The sequence below is a fragment of the Patella vulgata genome, chromosome 4, assembly GCF_932274485.2.
Source record: "Patella vulgata chromosome 4, xgPatVulg1.2, whole genome shotgun sequence".
Lineage (NCBI taxonomy): Eukaryota > Metazoa > Mollusca > Gastropoda > Patellidae > Patella > Patella vulgata.
Genome location: NC_065882.2, coordinates 58049216 through 58064782, shown reverse-complemented (window position 1 = coordinate 58064782; position 15567 = coordinate 58049216). Strand labels below are relative to the sequence as shown.

Here is a 15567-nt window from a genome sequence, read left to right as displayed (position 1 = left end):
ATATACTGATAATATGCCCCTATTTGATGATACTTTATTTTTCGTTGCGGTAATTGTAGTGATATGCAGATGTTTGGTATGGGGTTATTCTTTGCAGTAATTATACTGGTATGCAGCTATTTGATATTGGGTTATCACTGGATAGTGTATCGTAATATTGCGTATTGAGGCATGGCCAATTACATTTCTTGAAGCATCTTTTCCGTGATTTAGCTCATTGTTATTGAGGTAATCAATCACTGATTACACTATTTATGGTTATTTTTGGCATATTATTAAATATATGCAAACATATTTTAGATATTCTTGTCATTCAAATAATGGCTCGAATGAGCCTTGTCATGGCCCGAATCAGCCAAACATCTGGTACGAATCAACCAAGGATATCGGATTTAACCGAGGTGTGCCGAATGGGTAAAGCGGATTGTATGACGTCAATGAGATAGGACGTCTTCGATCTGGAATTTTCCACCAGGTTTTGGCTCCAGCTATCTCGATATTTTATGTCATTTGAAATGTTGACAGAAATTGAAAAACGCGGAATTGAGTCGATTTTGAAGAAACCGCCGATAGATGACCTGATAACGTTGACTAAAGGAAAAAAAACGGCGAAAAATTCCTTTGAAGGTAACTTTAACTTACTTTTCACTTTCACTTTCACTTTACTAACCGACGCTTTATTGTCCCCCGCCTTTCGAAGAAAGCAGGGGACTATTAAAATGGGTTCGTCTGTCTGTCCGTCCGTCCGTCTGTCTGTCTGTCTGTCCGTCTGTCCGTCTGTCTGTCTGTCCGTCACACTTTTTGGGACACAATAACTCTCTTCCTAATTGAGCTAGAATGTTCAAACTTGGTGTATGTGTTTATTAGGTCAATGCCTTGATGGAGTTCGAAGATGAGCATTTTCCGCTTAGGGTAAGCAGAGATAAGCAATTTGATTGGTTGATGCTTTGGGACACGATAACTCTCTTCCTAATTGGGCTAGAATGTTCAAACTTGGTGTATGTGTTGATTAGGTCAATGCCTTGATGGAGTTCGAAGATGAGCATTTTCCGCTTAGGGTAAGCAGAGATAAGCAATTTGATTGGTTGATGCTTTGGGACACGATAACTTTTAATTGAGCTAGAATGTTCAAACTTGGTGTATGTGTTTATTAGGTCAATGCCTTGATGGAGTTCGAAGATGAGCATTTTCCGCTTAGGGTAAGCAGAGATAAGCAATTTGATTGGTTGATACTTTGGGCACGATAACTCTCTTCCTAATTGAGCTAGAATGTTCAAACTTGGTGTATGTGTTGATTAGGTCAATGCCTTGATGGAGTTCGAAGATGAGCATTTTCCGCTTAGGGTAAGCAGAGATAAGCAATTTGATTAGATGAGCATTTTCCGCTTAGGGTAAGCAGAGATAAGCAATTTGATTGGTTGATACTTTGGGGCACGATAACTCTCTTCCTAATTGAGCTAGAATGTTCAAACTTGGTGTATGTGTTGATTAGGTCAATGCCTTTGATAGAGAGTGATGAAACTTAAGTGTATAGTTGATAATCAGTTTGATTGCTTGATACTTTAAAAAAAATAAATGTGCGATAAATTAATGTGTCATCTATTTATTTTGGTATTTTGGCGGGGGACATCAGCCTCACTGTTGGCTTGTTTTTAAAACGGCAGAAAAGCAGTTGAAAGTAGATTGTCAAGACGTCCCTATTTGACTATTTCCAACCTCTCGGTGCATTTTTATACGCCGAAAATTTCATGTGGACGTATTGTGTCGTCGCCCGTCCGTGTGTTCACATTTTCTTTGTGGACCCTCTAAAAGTCACAATTTTTATCCTATGGACCTCATACTGCACGCAGCGACCCATCTACGTCATACTTCCCAGCCGGAGCTAGCTGTAGATAGGCAGCCTAAGTTTGGGATGCTATGGACCTATGTTGACGAAACTTAAAATATAGCATAGGTTCCTTTTGATAATCGTAACTTCATGGATTATGACCCCAGATTATACGCAAAAATCACGTTTTTAGTCTGTGGGTCCTAGTTCACCGAATAGAGAATATTTTGGTACCAAAACGAAGTCCGATTTATCCTTGGAAGTTGGATAATTATTAGCCGTTATTAATGACATGTTTTATATTGGATGGAACTTAAAATGCATCATATTCATAACCCACAGATATCGGTTCCTGTCGATATTGGCGGATATCGGACCGTAACTTCGTGGATTATGGCCCCCGATTGTACAAAAAATCGCATTTAGCTTGTAGAGGTCACAATAATTATCTGATTTTAAAAACCGTTCAAATAATATAATGATCACTATTCTCCCTAGTCGGCGTGATGTTTGGGGGTAAAATTCTAATGACCCGAAAGTGTGACGTATTTATGTAATATTTATTCATTGTTATGGAAATATCGTATTGTTGGTCGGAAGATGTCGTATAATTATGAAGAGGGGTTGTCCCCAGGGCAGAGGCTAAAAGTCGTGACAGCACGAAATTAAACCTTGCTGAGCTGGCAATATGTCCTTACAAGATCGCGGCTGACAAGTGGTTGAACGACCCCAAACAATGGCCCGAAATAGAATATAAAGACGTGTACGCATATCTCATCAAAAGACAAAAGTCCACGTAAGTTTACCTGTTGAATATTTATATAGGCCTATTTATTTAGAAACAGTTTTTTACTTCACATAGGACGTGTTTGTGGCAAAGCTAGTTCATTTTGTTAGTATTGTTTTATTTAAAGCCTGTAGGTAGACGCCTAAATAGTCGAGACTAGGCCTACTCACAAAAATAATTTAAATAAAAGCTATATTATTATTTAGATATTGGTCACTGTTAATGTAGTGAGGGACTAGATATTTGATAACTGTATGAATAGTATGTTGACATACATTTTTTTAAAAAGCAGTTCAAAGTATTTCGTCATTTTAAATTTACATTTGAATTAGGATTATCTATTTCTTTTTCATGTCACGTTTCATGCAGCTTTATTGATTTTAATTTATACGCTGTTTATAAAACTATTTACATTTCTTTTTTAAAACTATATTTTTAATATTTTCAGGTTTGTATTCTCAAGAGGCTATGGAGAACTACAGATCACTTGAGGCTCACACATTTTTTATTTTCGGCTGGGTTCAGACGATAGATTACATGTCATTTCGGTCCCGCGTCATTTCGGACTCCTCGACATTTCGGACTCGGGTAGGTGACGTTTCGGACTCGGTCAGGCGACTTTTCGGACTCGGACTGGCGACGTTTCGGACTCAATAAAATCTGAAAAATTCTATGTATAGTATAGTATATATTTGTAATAACTGTTTTTTCTTTCGTTTTAGGTGAGGCTGAAAACAGACCATTCATAATAATAAAGAAATTAGTTGTGTTTTATTTATCCCATACAGACTTGTGAAATCTTGTTGAAACGTGCAGTGAAATAAACCACAGTAATTGTTATCCATAAATAGTGTGTTATTTGATTATGTTCCAATTACTAAATGCCATTTAAAGAATAATTAAATTATTAGTGACAAATAAATAGATTTGGTTAAATACACAGAGTTTGATAAAAATATAGATTTTATTATATATAAATATGGTCGACAACCCTAATCCTCGCACTAATAGAAGATAGGCCTAAAATGTTATTTATTTATAACCAGTAGCTGAAACAATCTTGATATTTGTTTATTTGCCCTTCAATATCTAAATTGTAGTTTGTCCTTCCATATTCTTTAAAATATATATGAATGTTTTTCGACAGTTGTACGTGATTACAGCTCAAATAAAAAATAACATTCTTGTATTCTTTTTTATAAAAAAAAAACAACCGTAAAATAGTCGGCGGTAACAAGGAATCATTAAGCATTTGGTCGGCGGTAATTATAATACGGTCGAAAGTCATTACAATGCGGTCGGCGGTAAAAAGTTTTTGGTCGGCGGTAATTACACGACGGTCGGCGGTAAAAAGCATTTGGTCGGCGGTAAAAAGTACCACCGTCCAAACCATGGGATCTAAATCTGAAACTAAATCTGTAAACACTTATTTGTTGAATATGAATATATATTTATCACCCCACCCCATTCCATACAAAGAAAAGAAAGTGGAAATAAATACTCATTGTAAATTTTGGTTTGACATTTGACCATGACCCCATAACCGTTTTAAAAGGCCATAATCTTGGCTTGGGCCATGTTAGGTTTTCCCCTAGCTAAAAAGTATTTGTGCTATGTTCGGCTCCCTCTCTCTTTAAACAAACGGAACAAAACTATCAAGTTTTATTATGCATTAAAACATATTTACAGGTAAATGTCCCATTTCAAGCCGTTCTGTGATCTGTTCTGTGTATTAGCTTAAAGCTATACTGTTCTTTAACTGCTTTATTTGCTGCTGTATCTGTTCATAAGACAAGTCTAGTTGTCTAGTCTGTGACTTTTCATTATACGAAAGCATCTAAAGACTGTACGATTAAAGTGCATTTCTCAAGATTTTGGTGTAATAACTAAAGCTTCGTTTCAACCCTGCAGACGTACATCCCAGTGGGAACATCTGTTCGCATGATCGTCTCGAAAGGATGGCATTGGTTCTGAGAATCCATTCCCAGGTAATGCAAAATTATAAACTATAGCGCCTTAAAGAGGCATTATGGGAGATTAGTTAAAGAGCTGACTATTCTCGCTATAATTTAAAAATAAAAACAAAATAGATAATGTAAATAGAATATGTTGAAAATTTCAGTCAAGTTGCTCCACTCTGAACCAAAATATTTAGTGTTTGAATTTTAAGCCTAGCCTCGATCATCATTACTAAAGACGGTACGATAAAAAACAAAGTCTCGATTATCCATTTTTGAATTTAATCATCAATGAGCGTTGAGCAGCAGATCGGATTCAAATCCAGTTAAAATCCGACACATAGGATGGCATCGAGGGCTGATTTTGGTTTTGGTAACTTAATTAATGTCTAATAAATAATTTAGATAGCATTTCAGACCTAAAGAAAGATCTGCAATACGCAGATTTGGGTCTTGCATAATGTATGTTTATGTAAACAAAGAACACACTGTCAACATTATAAATTCAACATTATTTAATAGATGGATACAATGTGATTTATGATAAAGTTGACATATACATGTACAAGTATATTCTAGTTGTATGTTTAATAATTCATAGGATATGCATATAAATTATAATTGCATGCTATATATTCAAATTCAGCTATTTAAAGTTACAATTTCATATTTTTCTTAGAAAGTCAAAACATAATTATTTCTATGTCTTTTGCTCAATAGGTTGTCAACTCACTATACGATCATAGGTGTCATTCTCACACTTAAAACTCATTTACACCAGAAATAACAACACAATTACCTCCCCTGTTTTCAATTCTCCACCATGGAGTAGTTGTCTTCAAACATTTGATTTTGAAGATGAAAATGATATTTTTGCCAATTTCTTAACTGGCAATAGTGAATTATAGGATTAATAGGATTATTCTTTAACAAGGTAGGACTGTTAAAAGATACCATCTATTTTAAGGCTTTATTTTAATAAATTTTAAAAATATAACTTAAAAATATGAAATTGCAACTAAGTAAAGGGAGATAATAATATTCAATAATATTAGACAATGAATTTGGTACATTTCCAACAAAATAGATTGTATAAAAGAGATATAAAATCGCCAATAATATGCTAAATAGCAAGACATGGGTTTATATTAAATTATAAGATAGATTGCCAATCAACGAAACATACACCCACAGCAGCATAATCGTCCAGGCAGTCAACAAGAGTTGGTAATGAAACATTTATAATACACTAAAATCTGATTACGGCCAACACCTCATTAAGTAATTATCACTCAGAAAATCATTAGAATTTATTTGGCCCATGCTAACTTTTAGTATACAATCACAAATGTCTAGTATACAATCACAAATGTAAGATAATAATTTGGTGATTATGATTAGACCATTCACGTGGGAATTGGACCGTCAATCCTTGTCAACTGGTGGTGTGTATTGTAGTGCTATATTGTGTTGTGACTACTCGCGTTGTTGCTATTCAAGGGCTCAATGATCTTCCGTTAATGACGACATATATTTAGACTTTAGACATGTAGACGTTTATTCATATGACGACTTATATTTTGACTTCAGAGACATTTCAGACATTTATTCATATAGTCAATCATATCATTCATATATATTGGATCGTTCATTCTGAAAAGACAAAAGTTAAGGACAATAAGGACTAGAACTGATTGTGACAATTTATGACATAAATGTCCCTTTAAAGGATTAGACTAAGACGAAATATGACAATTATTGTTCCTTTAAAGTCCTAGAATAGAATGCCAATCCACTGACAAGTGGCTGCATGACATCTAACAAAAGCATGGATCTTATAATACATGACAAATGTAAACAAATAACAAATGACAACTTTGGTAAATACACAGAAAAGTCATTATTTCAGAGGCATTGAACATTAATCCCTAAAAGTCATTTCTGTATTTTGTAAGGCTGAAATAACATCGAAATGTAAACAACCATTTCCAACAATGTCCTGGCAGGTTGAAACATGTGGGACGAACACACTGTATGGTCACTAGTTGAAACTGACACATAATTCTAAGAACACTGAATAACACGCTATACAATTGATCTAAAATATTACCTGGAGAGTGGATCTATCTCGCCCTTGCAATGACTAAAGCTAGTCAATTAATATAAGGTACAACATTTTGACAGTTAAAGACGGACTGAAAAGATTGTTGACAACAATGGCAACATGACAGCTAGAAGCACGGAGAAAACCTGCTAGACGCTGATTGGTTGATAAAAAAGGCTCGAAATACAAATCAGGACTCGTCGGCACTTAATTAAAAATAAGACACAAAATGAATGTTAACGAAATAAGATTTCCGATCTATTCAGAACAACCCTCGGGGGGCACACATGACTTGTCGACTGATTCCAGTATTAAAACACATTTCTGAATAGAGCGCTTGTACTGTGAGTTTTTAGTTTTCACAAGAACATTACGAACAATTCCATCTTTTCCTGGATAGACTTCCAATACTTGCGCCAAGTTCCATTTTCCACGAGCACATGAATTATCAATTAATAACACAATGTCATCCTTCTGTAATTGGCGACCTTTAGACAACCACTTTGACCGTCACATAAGCGTGGGAATATATTCACTTATGAATCGTTTCCCAAAATGACTGGACAAAAAGAAATTGCTTTTTGAAGTTTTTTGTTTCTTCAAAAGGACCGGACGGAATATCTGTAGTTGCACGACCTAATAAGAAATGATTTGGAGTTAGTGGCTGTGGATCATTTGGATCATCTGACAAATATCCTACAGGACGACTATTGATGCGACTCTTGATTTCGGCAAACACTGTTGACATCTCATTCCATGACAAGATTTGCTGACCGATAATGACTTGTAGATTCTTTTTAACTTGCTTAAAGATACATTATGGGAGATAAGATAAAGAGATGGCAGTTCTCGCTATAATAGTTAAAAACTAGATAGTGTAAAGGTAATTTGCTGGAAATTTCAGTCAAATTGATCCACTATGAGCCGAGAAAGAAGCGGGTGAAATTTTTGCATAGTCTCGGTCATCATTACTAAAATCATTAATATAAACAGCATAGTCTCGATTATCCACTTTTTCTGATTTAATTATCAATAGCCGTTAGCGGCATATAGGAATCTAATCCAGCCAACATCGAAGGCTAGCCTTGACATCGAGAGTTTATTATGGTCTGGATAAGTTAATTAATGTCTAATTGATAATTGTGACCCCCCCATGGCATACTGAGTCACAATGAGGAAATTTTGAAAATTGAGTTATTGTTATTTTCACATTCTCCGACTCATTACCTTCAATTTGATGTATAGTATGTTTGAATCGGGCAAAAATTGACTGAGTTGTGACTGCTTAAAGCCATCTAACTCACCAAAGTAAGTTTTGAGAAAAATCAAGTTAAAGATTTGATATGTTTCAAAACAAAATCCCATAGCAACCAAGCCATTTATTTGCTGTTTTGTCGTTGAATATTGTTTTCTAGAGGTTTTAAGGGGTGCTGAAGACGAAAATTGTAGTAAAAATTTGATCCGACAATTTCCGCCATCTTTTTTTTCAAAATGGAGGCCAAAATGACAGATTTTCGAGTTTTCATAAGTTATGTGTTTATTAATGTCATTGAATGGGTTTTGGGGGGTGCTACATCAAAAAATTGCAGTATAAGAGTAAATCCGATAATACCCGCCATTTTGTTTTTCATAATGGCGACCGAAATGATAATCGTAGTAGTAAAATTAATCCGACAATATCAACCATTTTGTTTTAACAAAATTGCGACCAAAATGACAATTCTGTTGTTTTTTATCACCGTATATTTGTAATCGGCTGGTGCAATGTCATTTTATATGTTTTATTAGGCACAAAGGTTGTAGCATCAGGGATCCACTGGACTGTATCCTCCATCTTGTTTTTTCAAAATGGCCACCAAAATGGCAATTATTGGAGTTCTTATACTTGGTACTCGTGTAATATATCATTTTAGAGGTTTTCGGGGGCGCTGAATACGAAAAACATGGTTTTGGGTCGATGCAACGAATATTTATCATTTTACATATTCGATGATTTTATGGTCACCCATCAGTTATGGTCACACCTTGCAGGGTAGGGTATACCAATGAAACGACGGTATTCAACACCTTATGCTGTCAAGTATAAGAAAAGAGAACCTTTTTCAAAAGACAACAGTATGCTAAAAACTCTCATAAATTTGATAAAAGATTATAATAATAATTAAAAGAGAAAGTACTAATGATCAAAAACCCGTATTAATATGGTTTGACTATAATTGTTTACAGCTTAATTAATTGGGTGCTGATTGATCTGTTTTGACAGCCGAGTTCTAATTAAAAGAGATGGTACTAGGCACGGTTACGATGCCAGTGTATAGATAGCTGTAAACAAACGCTATTTACAGTGGATATAATTGCATTACGAGAATTTAATTTATTAATTCATCGGGCATGGGCGACTGTTTAATGTTCGAGAATGGAAAAGGGCGAGCTCTCAGTTGCAAAATTAATTTTCCCACATTCCGACTCATATTGATGCGGCGAGTCACAATTTAAGATAACATTTCAGGCCTAAAGAAAGACTTTGTAATAAGCAGATTTTGCTCTTGCATAATGCATGTTTAATAAGACGTTCAAAAAAGCCTCCCTGATGTGGACTAAGAGGGGTTATGAATTTCCAAATGATTTTATGAACTACGACGAATTCTTCAATATTTTGTCTTCCTTCGAGAATTCTTTCTCAGCTCCTGTAAAGTTTGACCCATTATCTGAGATAATGGTCTGGGGCCATCCATAAATCTCTAAGGTTGTATTCCCAGTTGACGAGAGAAGTTTGAACTATTCGTATCCAATAATCTTCAGATTTGTTTGTTTCCTTAGGCGTTAAAGGACCGTTGAGGTAGTTGAAAAACTGACTTGATTCTGCAACTGAGTCTGACTGCTTAGACATTGACTGACAAGACTCTGGCGTAGTAGACTTTGATCAACGAGAATTGACCAATGCTTTTAAATTATTAATGAATCTGTAGACATATGACGTTATTCTAAGTAATTTAGAATAGCTGGAATATTTGACTGGATTGATTATAGGTTGTTTTGATGAAGACCACGACTAAGATCATCGGCAGGATTAAGATCTGTGGGCAAATACTTGAACTGTCACAATTCCCACAATGACTGGATTTCTGTGACCCTGACACCAACAAAAGGTTTCATGTTGATAGACTCTGACTGTATCCAGTTTAAGACGATGTGTGAATCTGACCAAATGTTGACCAGAACTAGCTTAGTACGTAATTCATCTATGACTGTTTTGGTAAGACGAGAACCGACTAGAACTGCCATCAATTCCAGTCTTGGAATTGTAGACTGACGTAAAGGTGATACATGTACTTTGGCCTTAGACGTTACGAGCTGGACTTCTCGACCATTAGACGTTGTCCATACTATATAAATCATGGCTCCAATTGCTTTCAAACTAGCATCGCAGAACGTGTGCAATTCAGGCTGACCATAAGCGTTGACTGGTTTTAGGCATCTAGGATAAGACAAGTTGTTCAAACGAAACATTTCATCAAACAAAATTGACCATACATGTAGTTCATGGAAGTCGCTAGAAAGATGATCATCCCACTGTAACTCCTTATGTCTCCAATTCTCCTGCATAGCCATGCACATTTTAATGGTTATTGGAGAGGCTAATCCCAAAGGATCAAATAGACTTGACATTTTTGACAGGACGATTCTCTTGGTAAATACTGAGACGTTGACTGACTTGACTGTGAACTTTAGTATATCCATGACAGGATTCCAGGCGTGTTTTAAGATCATCTTCACCATCCAGACTGACTTCGTTGACTGACTGACTAGATTTGACTGAACTGGCTGAACAATACCATTCCTTAATCTTAAACTTTCCGGTTTCTAAGAGTTTATCGAGATCATTCATATATAGGTCTCTTTGAAGAATTGCGGCAGCTTCAGGATACTCGTTTTGATGGACCCTGGCAATCTTGTTCATGATGTAAGAGGCCATATCAGGCGACGACTTATCTCCAAATGTGACCCTCAAGAGACGATAGATATCAGGATCTCTGGTTGTATCCATATTTCTCCATAAGAACCGATGAACATGGCTGTCTTCTTCCCTTAGACGAACTTGAAGAAACATTTTTGAGATATCTCCACCTATCGCTACTGGTTCTTCTCTGAACCGAAAAAGGACTCCAAAGAGATTACCAATGAGACATGGACCTTTCAGTAAGAACTGGTTCAAAGACGTACCCTGGAAGTGACAAGCTGGGTCGAACACAATTCGAAGAGGTGTACTGGCTTTATCCGGACGGTAGACTCCAAAGTGGGGCAAATAGTAAACAGGCTTAATCGGTTGACTAATTTCTTCTAGACTTAGTTTGACAGCCCATTCATTTGTAATATAATCTTTCATGACTTGACAATAAAGTTCTGACTTGGCAGGGTCTTTCGAAAGGCTGCTTTCTAATGACAATAGTCGTTTTTCGGCAAGACTGTAATTGTCAGGCAGTAAATTAGCATCTGATTTCCATGGAAGTCCTATCTGATATCTGTCACCACTTTTCTGACATGTTGATTCGAAGATGTCCATTGCTTTCTGATCTTGTCTGGAAATCTGTATCTTCGGACATTCACAATTGGCTGCACGAATTCCCATCGTTTCAAATTCATAGAACTTTTCCAAGTTTATTGACTCTTGGAACTGGCATATACAATGTAGTGTTGACTGAACATTGTTTTTTATCGGAACCAATGACATACCATCCTATTAGAGAATATTTGGCTAAAGGTTCATATGGTAGTCCCTGGCGATATTCTGAATCCGCATGAAGGTGTGTATACTGTACTCCAAGGATGAGATCTACAGGGCCTTCTTCCTGACTGAAGGTTATGTCTGTTAAATAATTAAAAGACTTGAGCCATTGCTTATCAAGTGCTGGGACATCCATTATGGTGTAATCATCTCGTGTGCTTGAATGTTGAATTCCTCAACACCATTTAGTGCAGATACTTTAAAGTTTACCCGACGACTATACTTCTGAGAGAGTTGTCTCCCCCCAACGACAGAAATGTCAATAGATTCGATCTCCCCTTGGAGACCCAAGGCTTTGGCGAAGGCTTTTCTTATGACGACTATACTTCTGAGAGAGTTGTCTCCCCCTAACGACAGAAATGTCAACAGATTCGATCTCCCCTTGGAGACCCAAGGCTTTGGCTAAGGCTTTTCTTATGACGGTTGTACCGGCACCTCTGTCTATAAATGCATTGCCATACAAAGTTCTTCCATTAGGCGCTTTAAACCTGATTCGAACAACTGGTAACATTGCACGTTTGTCTAACACACTGCTGACTGGAGTATCTGAGTGTAAGAGTTTGTGATGGTATCGTTGACAACCATTTTCATTACATCTTTGTTTGTTTCGGCACTTAAAGATATTGTGTCCTCTAGAAAGACAAGAGAAATATAAGTGTTCTGACGTGACATGCGTGAATTTAGCTTTATTATCTAAATTTCTGAACCTCTCACACTGTGACAGATAATGTTCCTTTTGACAAAAACTTGAAAAAGAACAATTCTTGGATGATGATCTTTGACCATTTTGAGTATGACTGGGTGCTGCATTGACAGATCGCTTATATGGTAAGTATGCAGGCTTGCTGACGGCATTAGTTTTCTTGACATCACCAAAATCAGGATCGAATTCGGCTCTAACTTTGGATCTAAGAAATGTGTCTATGTGCATGACTGACAGAGTTTCACCTGATGTTCTGATTAAAGCAACTTTAGTCTTCCACTGATCAATCATGTAGTTTGGCATTCGTTCAACAATTTTCCTGAGATTGTCATTGATATTGATATCAGACAAATAATTCAGCTGAGTTAGACTGGCAATAGCATTGATTACATCAATTGAAAGTTCTTTCAGGGCATTTTTCTCAGTTATCTTTTGACCATTGGTGAGCTTGGTTACGTATGCTCTGGCTATTCGACTAGGTGAACCATATTCAGCTTTCAAAGTCTTTAAAGCAGTCGCGTACATACTTCTGGACGATCCCAAACCTGACAAACTTTTTGTTGACTCCCGCTGACAGATGACTCTTAAGTTGTCCCATCCTGACTTCATCTGTAAGATGTGGCTTATCATGTATGTTGATTTTGAGAGCTGGAATATCGCAATTCGATTCCAATCTAAGAAGAACATCGGCTATTGAGATTTCTTCTTTTCTTTAGCATAAAAGTCATTCGTGAGGTCTTCCTCCCACTGTTTTAATCTTCCTTTCTCGAATTCATCACAATATTCTATAATTTCGCCATTAGCAAAGGAACATTTTTCATAGTCTTTCCTAATTTCTTTGAGCTCTCTCTTTAATTTTCTGGCGTCTCCTTCACCTTTTCTGATGTAGGTTTGAATCCGTGTGATTGAACGTGTAAACTTTCCACGTAACTGTTTTCTATGTTGATGAGCAGCATTGAGCTTTGACGAGCTTTCTTCTTGTGAATCAGAGTCTGAGTTTGGAAATGGAGTGTCATTTGGCAATGGAGTATCCATTCCTGTAGTATTGATGTTATTAATGACTGGCTCTGTCATATTAACCACCACGCCAGGTAACACAAAGAGTTTGAACTTTGCCGAGACGTCGACTGTAGGCCTATATTTAGACTTCAGAGACATTTCAGACATTTATTCATATAGTCAATCATATCATTCATATATAACGGATCGTTCATTCTGAAAAGACAAAAGTTAAGGACAATAAGGACTAGAACTAATTGTGACAATTTATGACATAAATGTCCCTTTAAAGGCTCAATACCACTCTTGTTGTAATTGAATAATATGTCCCAATCTTTATTCTGGTCAACAAATTGTACTATTTTAGAATATTTCAATCAATTGATGATACAAATTTCATCTTAACACACCTTATTTAAAAATTTTGAAAAATTCAACATAATGGTTTGAAACGTCTAACGTAAACCTTTTCAAATGAAACTTCGATTTAAAAATATTTTCGAACCCTCTTGACAAGTAAAATAGGATGTAATGGATAATTTACACAACAGGTAGGACACTTAAACATCTAGTACTTAGATAGAGAGATTATTTATTTTCTGGAGCTTTCAAGCCAGCAAGAGTGTTATTGTCCCTTTAAAGGATTAGACTAAGACGAAATATGACAATTAATGTTCCTTTGAAGGCCTAGACTAGAACGCCAATCCACTGACAAGTGGCTGCATGACATCTAACAAAAGCATGGATCTTATAATACATGACAAATGTAAACAAATAACAAATGACAACTTTGGTAAATACACAGAAAAGTCATTATTTCAGAGGCATTGATTGATTATCCGATTGAACATTAATCCCTAAAAGTCATTTCTGTATTTTGTAAGTCTGAAATAACATCAAAATGTAAACAACCATTTCCAACAATGTCCTGGCAGGTTTAAACATATGGGACGAACACACTGTATGGTCACTCGTTTAAACTGACACATAATTCTAAGAACACTGAATAACACGCAATACAATTGATTATATATTGTCTGGTTGGACATGGTGTATGCATATATATACGGATAGAAGGTCAGACTCCAGTGTTGAAACTGACACATAATTCTAAGAACACTGAATAACACGCAATACAATTGATCTAAAATAGTACCTGGAGAGTGGATCTATCTCGCCCTTGCAATGACTAAAGCTAGTCAATTAATATAAGACAACATTTTGACAGTTAAAGACGGACTGAAAAGATTGTTGACAACAATGGCGACATGACAGCTAGAAGCACGGAGAAAACCTGCTAGACGCTGATTGGTTGATAATAAGAGGCTCGAAATACAAATCGGGACTCGTCTGCACTTAACTAAAAATGAGACACAAAATGAATGTAAACGAAATAAGGTTTCCGATCTATTCAGAATTTTACAGACAGTGATATACTATTCAAAAAAAGTAGGGGATATTTGATTTTTAAGTGTTATTAAAGTCACCTAATGAAACTGACGAAGAAACAAATGACAAAAATGAAATGAAGTTCACATTCATCGATTTATTCCAAATGATCGTTAGACTAAGTAAGGCACAGACTGACCATTATAAGGGTAAAATGATACCCGGGGTCAAACAGCAAAGTTACCACAGCATCACAACCAAGTCAGTAACGGGTAAATCCTCCTCTGTTTGCCAAACAAGCATTGATCCGACGTGGCATACTCCTAATGAGACGTCTAAGGTCATTTTGGTCCAGATTGTCCCATTCCTGTTGCAACGCAGCAGCAAGTTCTTGGACATTGGCAGGACGTTGTTGACGTTGACGTAACCTCTGTCCAAGCATGTCCCAGACATGCTCGATGGGGGAGAGGTCGGGACTCAGTGCTGGCCAAGGTAATGTGGTGATGTTCTGTTGTTGGAGGTAACCTGTAACGATCCTGGCCCTGTGACATCTTGCGTTGTCATCCTGGAAGATGAAACGGCGGCCATGACGTCGTGCGAACGGCACAACATGGACTGCCAAGATGTTGTCCCGGTAGTACTGGCCTGTAACACGCCCTGCAACAACATGTAAAGCCGTTCTTCCAGCAACAGTGATGCCTCCCCACACCATAACAGAACCACCCCCAAATCGATCATGTCTGATGACGTTAACGTCTTGGAAGCGCTCGTTTCGACGACGCCACACCCTCCTACGTCTGTCCAAAAAATCAACAGTGAACCTTGACTCATCTGAAAACATCACATTGCTCCAGCGTCGATTATCCCAGTGTTGACGATCCCTACACCAACGACGTCTTGCCTGAATGTGATGATCTCTCAAACAAGGGATCACGCGAGGACGTCGGGCACGAAGGTGACCCCTATGCAGTCGATTCCGAATCGTCTGGCCACTCACTCTCACACCAGTGTCT

The 15567-nt window shown here is 36.8% G+C and overlaps 1 protein-coding gene across 1 annotated transcript in view; it reads left to right on the top strand.

Annotated features, from left to right (window-relative positions):
* Positions 1–433: 433 nt before the first annotated feature.
* Positions 434–15567, top strand: part of LOC126817822 (uncharacterized) — a 37041-nt gene continuing 21907 nt past the window's right edge. The window contains exon 1 of the mRNA XM_056100108.1: positions 434–627. Coding sequence (XP_055956083.1) covers positions 504–627 — 124 coding nt within the window. The 5' untranslated portion in view covers positions 434–503. The remainder of the gene's footprint in view (positions 628–15567) is intronic.